This window comes from Gymnogyps californianus, chromosome 1 (assembly GCF_018139145.2).
Source record: "Gymnogyps californianus isolate 813 chromosome 1, ASM1813914v2, whole genome shotgun sequence".
NCBI lineage: Eukaryota > Metazoa > Chordata > Aves > Accipitriformes > Cathartidae > Gymnogyps > Gymnogyps californianus.
In genome coordinates this window covers 160,112,595-160,125,899 of record NC_059471.1, presented here as the reverse complement: position 1 = coordinate 160,125,899, position 13,305 = coordinate 160,112,595, and the positions used below count along the sequence as shown (strand labels likewise).

General features: G+C 54.3%; 1 protein-coding gene across 1 annotated transcript; it reads right to left on the bottom strand.

Moving 5' to 3' along the window:
• Window positions 1-723: 723 nt before the first annotated feature.
• MCM5 (minichromosome maintenance complex component 5) lies at window positions 724-10,908 on the bottom strand. The gene is made up of 17 exons (XM_050903393.1): window positions 10,885-10,908; window positions 10,468-10,650; window positions 9,434-9,560; window positions 9,194-9,322; window positions 8,558-8,730; window positions 7,096-7,251; window positions 6,833-6,999; window positions 6,052-6,223; window positions 5,760-5,871; window positions 4,859-5,002; window positions 4,483-4,548; window positions 3,352-3,528; window positions 3,137-3,249; window positions 2,725-2,853; window positions 2,318-2,460; window positions 1,584-1,711; window positions 724-1,083 (listed from the first exon to the last, which is right to left on the bottom strand). The coding sequence occupies exons 2-17, from the start codon at window positions 10,632-10,634 to the stop codon at window positions 982-984; spliced, it is 2,205 nt and encodes a 734-aa protein (XP_050759350.1). The 5' UTR covers window positions 10,635-10,650; window positions 10,885-10,908; the 3' UTR covers window positions 724-981.
• Between the last annotated feature and the right edge of the window lie 2,397 nt (window positions 10,909-13,305).

Genomic DNA, 13,305 nt, shown 5'->3' with positions numbered 1-13,305 from the left:
CTAGAAATGACAAAAACCTGCAGCTTGACAAGTGCAAGGTCGTGCAGCAAACACAGAAGGGTGAGCGGCTGCTCAAGTCCACCCCGGGGCAGAGAGCCCAGGAGAGGCTCCTGGCAAGTGGGACAACCCTCCCCGCGGCCATAAGCACATGAAGGAGGTGGCAGAGGCTACTTAGAGGAGGGCATACAGCTCTTGGGCATCACCCTGCCTCCTCATCCTCACTGGGGGAAGCAGAGGGCTCTGCCCATTCCTCCAGGAAGGCTTTCACGCAGCCCTTTCCACTGCAGGGTAAAGCATTTGCCTGCTGCAGCCCTTGGAGAGGGGAAGGAGAGACAAGCAAAGAGCAGCTTTGAAGCAGGGAACAGCAGGTCGTTTCCTTCGCTGTCACTGGCAGACAGGGAAGACGGTAGCAGCCTGCACGCAGTGACCGGGTAAGGTGCCTCCCACACCGCTGAGCCCAACAGGGCAGCCTGCACCAACAGGACTTATGCCTTAACAGACAGATCAAACCCTGAGTGAGGAATGAGTTTCTGCCTTCAGGGCTACTGGTGCTGCCCACGGGGCTGCGTCCTGCCTTGAGGCAAGTCCCCAGGGTGGGCGCTGGGCAGTGGGTAACACAGGGCAAGCAGGAGGAATGCCTTTCCAACCAAAATCCCGCACCGCCTACAAAGGGGGAAGGGGATACATTCCCTCTGTCCCTCGGGGCAGCCAAAAACCCTGGGCTACCAGTATCAGTTTTTATTTTAATACAAACTAAAAGCTTTTGGAGCTCAAAGAAACATCGATATGACACAGTGACAGAGCACCCAAGGGGAACCCTGCCCACCCCAAACCCTGGTTCAAGAGGGAGGCCCTGGGCTGTTTAGCTCCCCAAGGAAAAGCTTCTTCCAGGAGCAGGCTCCGACCCCATGGGGCACTCTGCCTGCACGCAGGCCTGTGTCAGGCAGCAGCGGTTCCCTCCCCGCGTGTGGGACAGGAAGGTCACTTGATGCGATAGAGGACTTTGCGTTGCATGCGGTGCTGGATCTCCCCCCGTCGCATCATCAGCTGCAGCACCTTGTAGATGGCGTGTTCTGGATATTTCTGGAAAATGGGAGAGCAGGGGGAGATGAGCTGGTAGGGAAAAGCTCACCGGAGCCCAGCAGGAACCTGCAACCACCACTAAAGCCTGGCTGTGCATCTCCAGAGGGAGGGAGGCCGGTACACCAGGTGCTGACGCTCCTTTCCCCTTTCACTATTTCAGGTCTGACTGCAGCCAGTCTCACAAATCAAACGGTTCTGGTTTCAAGGGTAGGACTCCAACCTACCCAGAGAGCCCCAAACCTCAGTGCTTTTGCAGAAAAATGAGTTCTCGCCTCACTCCCCCTAAACTCTGCAATCACATTGCCCACCACTCCCTACAAACAACTTCAAAAGCAGATATAGAATCATAGAATGGTTTGAGTTGTAAGGGACCTTAAAGATCATCTAGTTCCAATCAAAAGGCTCTCCAGCCACCGCTTGGGGAATGGGTTTCACCCACCGGCTGGCAGCCTGGTGTCCCTGGTTTCACAGCCCAACCCTCCGCGGGGTCCCTGGCCCACCTGCCGCATGAAGTCCTGGACAATGCTGTGCTCCGACACCTGAGAGCCGATGGCGAACCGGCGCTTGAGCTGCTTCTCAATGCGGGACAGCATCTCTTGGTCCTCCTGTGTCGTGAAGCCTTCTGCCCCTGGAGGGAGAGGCTGCGTGAGCTCTCTGTGCCACCCAGACGTCACTCTCAAAGCCAGTGCCCGTCTCCTGTGTCTCCCACCATGCCTCCTGCATGTGTCAGAGACTTTACGGAACCCTTGAGCAAATCCACCATCAAAGGCTGTGGAGCTCCAAAGACACAGCTGAACGTGGACCTGACTGCTGGAGCGTCCTTCAAACCCTTTGTTCCATGCTGCCTTCCAAGGAAACATTGTCTTCACCCCCATAGGGAAAGATGTTAGAGGACAAACAGGTTGGGGAACCACCTCCAGCACTGGACTCTGCCCTTGGGACCACAAGGGGACAGACCATCCCTCCCTTGCCCAGCACGGGTGGAGACCCTCGGTGTCATTTGTCATTGCTCTCCCTGTAAGCCACAGCCCCACGGCCATGACGGCCCCTTGCTGCCACAGGCCTTGCTTTGCCTTTGGTCAGAAAGAAGGTCCAGCACCTGCCCAGGGGAGCCTAGCAGCACTCCCTGCCTCTGCCAGCCTGGTCCTGGGAGGGGGAGCTTGTCTCTCCTTGCCCTGAGCAGCCAGGCCCAGCACGTCCCTCCTGCCCCCAGCACAGAGCATTTCCCCCTCACCTGACAGGCTGCCCGACATGGCTGCATCAAGCGTGGACACCTGGAAGAGCCGCAAGGCCTCCTCAACATCTGCCTCTGTGGCAAAGGGCTGAAGCTTCATCTTCCCCAGGGACTCGGCAATGCGCACGATGGCTTCCAGCTGCCTGCAGCCAAAGGAGACGTTCCCTGCTTTCTAATGCAGTTCCGAGGGGTCTTCTCCTTCCCCCGACCCCTGACACCCCCACCTACTCCACTCCAGGCACCTCCTGCCCCCCCCGCGGCACCTCCAGTATTGCCCTGTTCACAGAGGGCTCCCCCAAATCCCAGCACTCCACTAAACTCCCCTCCTGGGCTACTCCAGGTGACACCCAGCAATACAACCTCAACCCCGACGGTTTCGGTGGGGCAAGGAGGGCAGGGTTGCTCACCGGATGGTGATGGGGATGCTGGAGCGGCGGTCGCTCTCCTGCTCGTGCTGGCGAGTGCCGCTCCGCATCAGGATGTAGCGGTTCTTCAGCTTCTCCGCCGCCGCCGCTGACAGCCGAGGGCCACACTTCCTGCAAGGGGGAACAGGAGCTGGAGGCAGCACTGCGGGGAGGGTCCCCTGGGCAGAGGGGTCCCCGGGCACCCCTCACTTCCTCGGGCCATGCTGCGGCACCATTGCGAGCTGCTCTCGCTTCCCTCTTTTCAAGGCAGGAGTTAAAAAAAAAAAAAAAAAAAAAAAAAAAAAAAGGTCACACAGACAGAGCGCTTCCAAATATCGGCTGCGTGGTTCGCTTCTCACCACTGCCTCCCACCGTGCAGCCCAGGCACTGCCAAAAAGTCATGCCTCTCACTCACGTCCGACAGAAGGAGATGAGTTTCTTCAGCTTGTTCAGCTCAATCTCGCCCTCCACGGCCTGGGTCTGCGTCAAGGCGCTCACGTGTAAGGACATCACATGCTTGGCCAGTGTCTAGGAGAGCAGAAGGCAGTCAGGCAGCAGGAACCCCCCTGCCTCCCCTCTTGAAAAATGGGGCACCACGACTCCCAGCTGCACCCAAGCGCCCCGACCCACCATGTCTCGCTCCTCGTTGTGCTCATCCTTGACGATGAAAATCATGTCAAATCGGGACAGGATGGTGGGCATAAAATCAATGTTCTCCTCGCCCTTGGTCTCGTCCCAGCGCCCGAAGACGGAGTTGGCAGCTGCCAGCACTGAGCAGCGGGAGTTGAGTGTGGTTGTGATTCCTGCCTGCGGGGGGAAGGAGAAATGGATGGGGTCAAGACCACATCCATGTCACAGCAGGGCTAGAAGGCTATAAACTCATAGCGAAAGGTCCAAAGCAGTTTGCAAGGACTCACCCTCTATCATTTGCATTTAAATAAAACCCCTTAAGTAGCACCCAATTGCTCTGTAATGGTTCCACACTGGAGAGGGGTCAGAACAGGAGCTACATGGGGCTGGACCCACATGTCCTTCTGGAGGAGGACGGGCTTCAGCTGAGATGTAAGCACTGAGTAACTTAATTTAAAACCTCATGTCAAGGGCAAGGACACACAAGACCCCACCCCAAGTTTGCGATCTGAGCCAGAAACTGGGCAGCCAGCGCTGAATCCCCCTGGGCAGCCCCAAGGGCAAAGCGTGGGTTTGCAGGTAGCGGGGCAAGAGCAACAAGCAAGGCAAAGCCGTGGCGGGTGCTCTGTTACCAGGGACTGAGCAGCTAAGGGGTGAGCCAGAGCAACCAGGAGGGAGCAGAGGTGCTACAAAAAAAAAAAAAAGGTTGAGCAATGGAAATGAAGAGAAACTCTGATTTGAGAGAAGACCTGGCACCAGGATGTCAGGCAGTTTCTGTAGATCTACTGAGGGGGTGGAGAGCAGTGGGAAGGAAGAAAAAGAAGTGACGTCAGGCTGTGACGCAGAGACATCAGCAGAACTACTGTATGTAGAGGAGTAGAGGACAGGCAGAGCAGAGGGAGCTCGTTTCAGTCCTGCTGAAGTTCAGGCTGCCTGAGAGAAGACAACCCAAAGCCTACAGGCAGGGCTGACCAGTCTCAAATCAGAGAAACCAGTAACCATCAGAACCACTGCCTGGACTCTAAAATGGGCAATTCTGGTGAAAGATGCATGACCACTGGTTGCTGGGCTCTCAGAAACCCAGTGGCAAGTCAGGCTCCCGCCCCGGGGTGACACACACCCACAGCTCACCTTAGCAATGGAGATGGTCTGCTGCTCCATGGCCTCATGAATGGCCACGCGGTCATCCTCCCGCATCTTCTCATTCAAGGTGGGAGAAATGAGGTGAGGAGAAAAAAAAAAAAGTCATCATCAGTCACCTCCACTAGACCTCAGCTACACACCCACCGACACTGACTCCCGAGGTAAAGCTCTGCAAGGACCTCTGCCCAAGAGCGCAGGACGTAACCAGAATTTCCCTGCAGCCCCATCCCCTGACCTTCCCCAAAAGAAAGTGAGGCAGCCTCAGCAGAGTCGCCCTTTCTCCTGCACCTCTGGGCTCTCCTGGAAGAAGCTGGCAGCCCAAGGGCTCTCTTCCCAGCTCCCACAGAGGCAGCCCCACAGGTACCTTGTCGAACTCATCGATGCACACCACTCCCCCGTCTGCCAGCACCATGGCTCCTCCCTCCATGAAGAAACTCCTGGAGGAAGGGTCGCGGATCACCGAGGCCGTCAAGCCAGCAGCGCTGCTGCCTTTCCCCGAGGTGTACACCTAACGGCATGTGGGACAAGGAAGGGGACAGCACATCAGCCGCCATGGGACCCAGGACCCCACTGCTCCAGCTGGAGGACAAAGCACCCCCGGCACTGCAAAACCCAGAGCTGCTGGAGGAAACACAAGGACCTCCAGGAAAACCCCTCAGCACATGCCAAAAGCAGTCCTGCTGGGTACAGAGCAAGACTATTGCCTAGTCCCAGGCCTTGGACTAAGCTGTGACACACCGGAGGGCTTGCAGACACACAAATACAGGTATTAAGTACAGAACAGGGAGTGATTCATTGTTTGGTGGGGTGCTGCATTAGCTTTGTTTTCTCCCCAAGGGAACAACACAGTCAGAGGCTGAGTTTAATAGAGACTACAAGAAAACACAGCTGAAAATATAATTTCATGCCTGGGCTCAGCCTGGAGGTCCGTGCCTGAGATGCAGTCAACTTCATTTGTCCTGACCAGCCAGCCTCTCCGCTGATCAAATCTCAACAATAAACAACAGCACCAGTCATGTCTGCAAATAGCCTGGCTCATACCATAATGAAAGGCATTACCTGCTTCCCCTTCCCTCCCTCGTCCCCCGTCCTGCACCCCATCTTTTCCAGGCTAGCACCAGAAATGGCAGTTCGCACCTCTGCCAGCCAGTCTAGTGGATGCACAGGCAGGTATCTGCTGTGACCACGGTCTGGTCTTCAGTGCTATGCAAGGAGCAGAAGGAAGAAACGAGCCGCACTACATGTGGGCACCTCAAACCACCTACCCCAATGGGCGAACACTTCTCGACGAACTTCAGCAGCTGGGATTTGGCTGTGCCGGGGTCACCCAGCATCAGTAAGTTGATGTCTCCTCTGCGGGTCAGCCCATCTGGGAGCCTGGAGTGACAGGTGGAAAGAAGAGAGGGAGGAGAGATGGTAAGCCTTTACTTTGATAACTGAGCATTGCTGACAAGTGGCAGGCGGCTGGCAGCACCACCAGAAGACTGTACGAGGGCTTTGTGCCATGAATGACACCTCTGCCACCACCCTCTCTCCACCAGGCTGACTTTTCCCCACCTCTTGCGAGAGCCTCCAAATAAGAGGCAGGCAATGGCCTTCTTGATGTCGGTGCTGCCATAGATGGAGGGTGCGATGCTTTTGGCAATGGTCTCGTAGATGTTGGTCATGGCAGCAAGGCGACGAAGCTCCTCCTCTTCTTGAGGGGTCACCGAGCCAGCAAAACTGTGTCCTGTACAGGGATGAGGCAAATGACTTAACAGCGAACAAATGGATGTTTTAAAGTAAATGACACTACTCCCCCCACAGCTGCCGCCACCAAAATCCCTTCTTGAAGATCATGCCAAGGTGGGAAGGGTGGAGAGGGCAGGCATTTGCTACCCCAGCAAGGCAGGCTGCGTCCTTAGAGGCTGGCAGGAAAAAGCAAGGATCTTGGGCAAAGCAGCTCTGGAGGAACCAGAGGGAGAATTACAGTCAGGACCATGTTTTAAATACATAGCTCAATTTTAACCATTGACTTCAGCCCAGATCCTCAGGGATGGCTTAGCAGATTCCCACTAAGATCAATAAGATACAAGCACTTAAATACCCTGGAGGACTCAGGCTGAAGCGTCCTCATTTAATATCACTGAGAAAAAGTCATACAGGACACGACTATAGAGCATCCAGGGCAAGTCAGACCCCTGGACTGGCTTGAACCGTCTGCTATATAAGCAGCAGAGAAGGACCCAGGCTGTGACTTCATACAGTCCTTGCTGAGGGACCACCTTGTTCAGGAAGGGTGCTCTCCCAACACCAGGCTACCAACACAGACCACATGGGCACCAAAAGCAGCCCTCACCTGAGCCCTCCACATCCACCTGGATGCCCACCACGCGGATGTAAGCACTTCGGATGCCCACGCCCACGTTGTCACGGCTTCTATTCTTGCTCTGGGCAGATTTCTTGATGGAGTAGATGCCCATGATAGTGACTCTGTTCCCTGGGACAACTTTGTCACACAGGTACCTAAGAGGAGGAAGGGGAAAGCAGACGATGGTAGCGGGGGAAAGGATGGCACCAGCAACACCCAGCGGGGTCAGGGTGGGGAGACCGCGCTGGTACCTGTCGCAGTACAGCTGCAAGTGCCGGGGCATCTCCCCGTGCGGCACAGCGTCCGGGGACTCCTGCAGCTTCAGGACCTGGAAGTCCACACACTTGCACTTATCTGGCATGATGAAATAGGGGTCCAGCGGGCACTTTGGGCGGCCGGCTTGTTCTCTGTGCAGAGAGATCAATCAGGGAAGGCTGCTGGCACTGAAGAGCCATGCCTGGGAGCCACCCTGTAGAGGGGACAGCAGTGACAGAGCCCAGAACAGCCACCTCTCTGAGCAGTGCCCAGCAGGTGAGACGGGCACTCACATAGGGCCGAACCAAAGGCTCACCACGCCCTCTGTCTTGTCTTCAACAGCTGCCAAAAGCAGGTATGAGAACAAGCCAAAGACAGGGTGATACTTGTCTGAGTACCCTCCCTGCCTCCCCCCTCTCCCCTGCTAGCTAAAAGCAGGGAGGAAGGTAATTAATTAATTACACAGAAGGTAACAGTATAGACTCAGCCACATGGCAGGGCATTTTTCTTTATAACCTCATGCACAAAGCAAATGTTAAGTGGTTTCTGGTGAGAAAGCAATTAGCAATGTGACAAGGCTGCCATCAACCTCCCAGTCTCTCGAGACGTATCTGCCTTGCTAGACTACAAGCTCTCCGAGACAAGGAGCACCTCTACATCCCGCTGCCGTCTCAGTACATCACTACCAATGCCTGACTCCACGCACGGCTTTTGGGGAGGGTAACACGAGAGTGCAGATGCACTCATGCAGTCAAGGATCAGGAGCAAGGTGCTGTACAGACCACGTGGAAGAACGATCCCTATCCCAAAGGCCTCTCAAGCTGCATTAGAGATAAGGCGCAGAAAATAAATACTGGCAGGCATGAGCTTGAAGACACAACCCACCAGGATCAGTCGGAGCGAGAGCTGCAGCACAGCAGCAGCCTAATGCTCACCGTACACATGGGCATCATGAGCTGTAAAGCGTGATTGGAAAGTTAGCAGCAAAGCATCCCTACAGAAGGTAACACAAAACAGACCCCTGGGGAGGGGGAACATAGAAGCAAGAAGTTTGTATGAAAAAGGTAACAACTTAATAGGAAGTTAGGACAGCAGCTTAATGCAGCATTATGGGACAGCTGGAGGCAGGAATGAACCTTTAGGTACAACAGGCAAAGCACGCTATAGATACAATGAACTCCCTGGACACGGCTGCTCAACACTGCATGCGGCACTGGTCATGCAGCACCACAACCAATGTGACCACAGACAGATGGAGCTAAAACCTGCCAGCCATGGGTGCATGCAGGCACAAGGGCAACATGAAGGGAAGAGGCAGAGAGCAGCACAGATGATTGCCTTGTGTGACAGGGAGTTGGCTCTAGGCAGCTAGCATGGGATGGAGAGGCAGCAGGAGGGGGGGACGCAGCCTTTTTTCCCCCACCAGCCTGCCGCATGCATCCCCATGTCAGTCCTTACGTGTTGCATTTCCTGGGGAGAGCGTAACCCTCCAGGCCTGGGCGCACCGCAATGTTGCTGATGGTATTACGGCAGCTGCGGCACTGGATGGCTATTCTGGTGGCTTTGGCTCTCACAGGGGTTGCTGCAATTACGATCCCAGGGATCTTCACAAGGTGGGACATCTGGTCAGACTGAAAGGGAAAAGGCGAAGGGAAGGTGAGAAAGCCGTCACTGGAGGATGGATTGGAAACTAAAGACGTTAAAGAAACACAGTTCTTAGCTACACTTCCCACATTCGTGGGACTAAGGTACCAGAACAAAAAAGCCTGCATTTCTTGCCAATGTCACTCTCTTGCTCTAGAGTGGTAGGGGAAGGTTGCATGACTTAAGCCATGCTGATTTCAAAACAAAAGAGAAAAGGACAAAACACTCCATGCAGAACATCACTAACAGCAATAACGTCCCCACAGCAGCAATCAGTAATAACAGTCCTTTGCAGTCAGATTTAAGTTGCAGAGTATCCCTGCTTGTAAATTAGTGTACAACCCACGTCCTGAACTATGAGATCAAGTATCAAAAGCTTCCCTGCAATCACACCCACACACGAGCAAGCCCTGCCACCCGCTGCTCAGCGCGGCAGCGGATTCACCTCACCTTCAGGCTGCGGATGTTGGCTGCATTGGCATCCGATCTCAACATCACCTGGATGTCTTGGAGAGTTTCCTCCCCTGAAGGACGAGGACGGGTGACCTCATCTGCGACTTCTTTTGCTGCTTCTTCCAACTACAAAGGGAAGAACTAAGCTATTATGGGTATATTGCAGTGTATCGTCAGGGCTGCTCTCACGATGTGACAATGTCAGTGTGCCAGGCTGCCAGCCTCCTCCATCCTTACCAGCTGCAGGTGCTCCGCTGGCTGCTTGTAAAGATAGTCAGCAAGATCTTCATCAAAGCTAGCCAAGTCTTCCATCTCCACCTCCACCCAGTACTGACTCAGGTTATAGTGCCGTTTAAGCTCATCCCTGGAAGGCAGTAAGTGGTAAAGGTTTGCAGGGCAGAAAGCAGCAGTCACCCACAGCGACCTTATGACAAGCAGGGAGCAGAGAAGGCAGGTTCTGCAGAGAATCCTTGGCTTGGAAAGCAAACAGGGAAAATCAGGAGAGCGCCAAAAGAAGCCTAGGGGGACCTGGGCAAACCTTTCACCTAAAACCACTTTGAAAGGTGACCTAAGACCAGGGACACCAGTGCTTGCAGTGACAATGTAAAGTACAGTACTAATTGCTTACTAGAGTTACACGACCAGATAGGCAATTAGAAAACTTCTACACAGGATAATACCTATTATACCTAAAATATGATTTAAAAAAAAGGAAGTAATAGCATAGCAGACAATGTTCTCCTTAAAAAAGGGAGAGTGCATGAAATTCAGAGATGAAAGGTGAAAGACTGCCGCAGCCCTTGCATGATTCGTCTCCATGTTCTCTCACAGTTGTGTCTCCGAGCTGCACAGGCAAACGGATGGCCAAAGGACCTTCATACCCTCAGAAGGCACACATGGACAGTGCTGCACAGATTTTAATGGATACAGACAAAACTCCAGACCAGAAACCACTAGAACTTGGACACAGACCTTGAATTTCAGAACTAGGTGCAATCTTGGTAGTGTGGATCTCTCTATTCCTACCTCTGCCACTGGCTGGCTGCCTAAAAACTTGGGAGAACACCAGACCTCAGTTTTCCTATAAGGTTAAATGGGAACAACAACATTTCTTATACTGACAAAGAGCTCTTTACGGTCTACGGGAAGAGAAAAGCTGACGTGCTATCGTATATCTGGGGCGTGCATAGCAGGAGGGAGGCTAACAGCAGATTGGATGTGCAAAGAGGAGTGGGTAAGGCACAAAAGGAGAAAAGGGGTCACAGCAGCACCTGTATTTGAAGGTGAAGCCCGTCCGGTCCGTGCCCACCCGGTACTGCCGCAGAAACTCCTTGAACCGCTTCTGCAGCTGCGACTTCCGAACCTGCCCCTCGTCCACCGACGCATCGCCCCCAAAACTGTCGCTGTAGTAAATGCCGGGGTCGTCAAAGCCGGACATGGCGACTGCTGCTCCCCTGCGGGGGCGAGAGCGCACGGTCAGCCCCAAACACCTCTTCCTCCCCCGCAACAAACGCCCCACGAGATGCTGCCCCCCCCACCCCCGGCTGCACTGCACCCCACGCACTGCCCCCGTCCTGCTCCCCCAATGCCCCAGGGGATCTCCCACCCCAAACACCCCACGCGCGACCCCCACCATCCCATCCCATCCCATCCCATCCCATCCCATCCCATCCCATCCCGCTCCGCACCTCGCTGCCCGCGGGAAGCCACCACCAACTTTTTCGCGGCAAAAACGGCGCGCGGCGGAAACCAAACTGCTGCGCGGCGCGCGCCGCCGCCCACTCCGATTGGCCTGCCCGCAGCGCGCCGCCGCGGATTGGGCCCCGGCCGCCCTCCCGCCCCCGCCCCAAGAGGAAGGGCGCGGCCTCACCTCTGCCGCCGATTGGCCCGGGCGCTCCGCCCCCTGCCGGCCGGGCGCAGTTTGGCGCGAAATCTGGGAGAGAAGGGCGGGGGGAGGCGAAATGGCGGTCGGGCGGGACCATTGTGGCGGTGCGGGGAGGGGGGAACGGGTGAAACCATTGCGGGCGGCGGGGGCGTTAGTTGCCCTCAGGCGGTGGGTGCGAGGCCCGGCCACGGCGAGAGAAGCGTGGCCGCCGCACGCCGGGGGGGAGGCGGAGGCGTTAGTTACCGAGAATAAAATAAATTACTGCTGAAGGGGCAGATGGAGCCTGTTGCTGCAGGGCTTGGTGGGGTGGTAGGGCCTGAGCAGGGTGTGCCTGTGGGCAGGAGGGGCCTGGGCCTAGGCCTAGGCCTAGGCTTAGTCTTAGGCCTAGGCCTACACTTAGGCCTGGTCTGGCTGGCTGTGGTGCAGCAGGCCCACGGCCATGGAGGGCAGGGCAGAGGAGAAACCCGCTGGATGTGGTGGGACGTACTGTGGGGAAATGGCAGGCAAGTGGTCTGGCTGGGGCCCCACAGGGATGGCAGTGGCTGTGCCACAAGCCTGATGGCCTGCAAACAGGCTGCTGCCTCAGGATGTGTGTTCTCCAGGACGCTTCTCCTCATCAGTAGTGAATTTTGGGGGAAGGCTGGCAGGTTGTTGGGTAAGCATTTTGGCCCTTCAAAAATGTGGTAGTGTGCATCCGAAAGGAAAACAAAGCTGGGAAGCGTGGTGCGTTACAAGGGAGGTTTAACTGCAGCGGGTGGAAAATAAAGACAGTCTCGTTGCAGAGAAACCATCTCATATGTTGCAGAGAAACCAGATATATTCGTAAAGATGATAGACGAGTAGCTTGTAGCAAAGCTTTCATCTTCACCTCTGAAGACTTCTTTAGGCTCAGTCTGGAGTCCTTCAGTGTGCGATAGCACAATAGCTGTGAGATACTCCAAGCACTATACCTCTTCTGCCATGAGCGGGAAGGGGATGATGTCGGTCTGAATCCAGATTTCCTAATTTTAACGTCACAGTTACGATCTCTTTGGTCAGTGGAGAGGGGCTGAGTGTGGAAGAGTGCATTTCTGAGCTCATGAGCATTTGTTTGCATGTTTGGGATGTTTAGTTATTCAGCATGGTTGAATGAACATAATGATTTAGTTGCGCTGGGTTAGAGGGACTGAATAGGTAGAACCTAATATAAATTTGAATGAATAAGTTCTTGTATTTGAATAGCTATCAAGCCTCATATCCCTGCTTTTCAAACATCTGACTATCTTTTTTAAGAATTAACTATTTTTTCTACCAGGGGTTGGCAAATGGGTCCAAATAGAGAAGTATTAAAGGGGATTTCGGAAGGGATATAGGGTAGATAAGAGCCTGAGAATAATGACAGTCTCTCTTTCCCACTGCTTATTCTCAGCAGGACCTGCCTTCTGATTCTTGCTTTTTGAGCAGGTTCAGTGCTGGTCGTTAAAAGAGATCAGTAGGAAAGCATATCTTTGGGATTAAAGTCACAGCCAGAACAGGCAGCATCACGGAGACAGGTTGATCACAGAGGCTTTCTGGTAGAAAGAGAGGAAAGGACTCTGAGGTGATAGATAATGGCCTTGTCAGTACCTGCTGTGCCATACCTGGACTGCAGCCCCTCCTGCAGTGACTCCTGTGTTAGAAGACCCTCCAAAGCAGATAAGGCCTATGGCCATAACAGTGGCTGGCCACAAAGCCAGCCCTCCATATCTGCCTCAGCAAAAGCAGGGGAAAGAAAGCTGTGTGCATGGGCAGCTCCAGCAGTGCCGTGTGTTTGGAGTGTCTTTAGCGATGCCTTGTGTGTGCTGAGTCCTGGGAGTAAGTTGGGTTGGTTTGTGACCTAGGCGAGGGCATGCAGTTGCATGCTTGATATCTCCCATTTACCTGCCTCGCAGAATCAAAACCTAGTGTGCATTTCATTTCTGGGTGGTGAAAACATACTTGCTTTTCTGATTCATGCTGAAGTTCTCACAAAGGCAGTCTGGTAATGGAGCCCTTAGCTGGTAGCGGTCAGAGCGAGCTGTCCTGGTTTTGACTGGCTGAGGGTCCCATCACCTTTTGCTTTTAATAGAATAGCAATCAGCTCTTATGTATGGCTTCCACCCTCTGTACGCTCACAGAATTTCGTGCCATTTCTAGAAATAGAGACCAGCGTGTAGGAGCTGAAGAAACCTGCCCCAGCTTGTAACAGATTATTGTTGGCACTGAG

What these genes read in the sequence shown, in the direction of transcription:
- MCM5 (XM_050903393.1), bottom strand. Translation starts at nt 10,634, where the DNA reads ATGTCCGGCTTTGACGACCCCGGCATTTACTACAGCGACAGTTTTGGG. An exon ending in CCAACATCCGCAGCCTGAAG is followed by an intron (nt 8,731 to 9,193) that starts GTGAGGTGAATC and finishes TTTCCCTTTCAG; the next exon opens with TCTGACCAGATGTCCCACCT. An exon ending in TTTGGAGGCTCTCGCAAGAG is followed by an intron (nt 5,872 to 6,051) that starts GTGGGGAAAAGT and finishes CTGTCACTCCAG; the next exon opens with GCTCCCAGATGGGCTGACCC.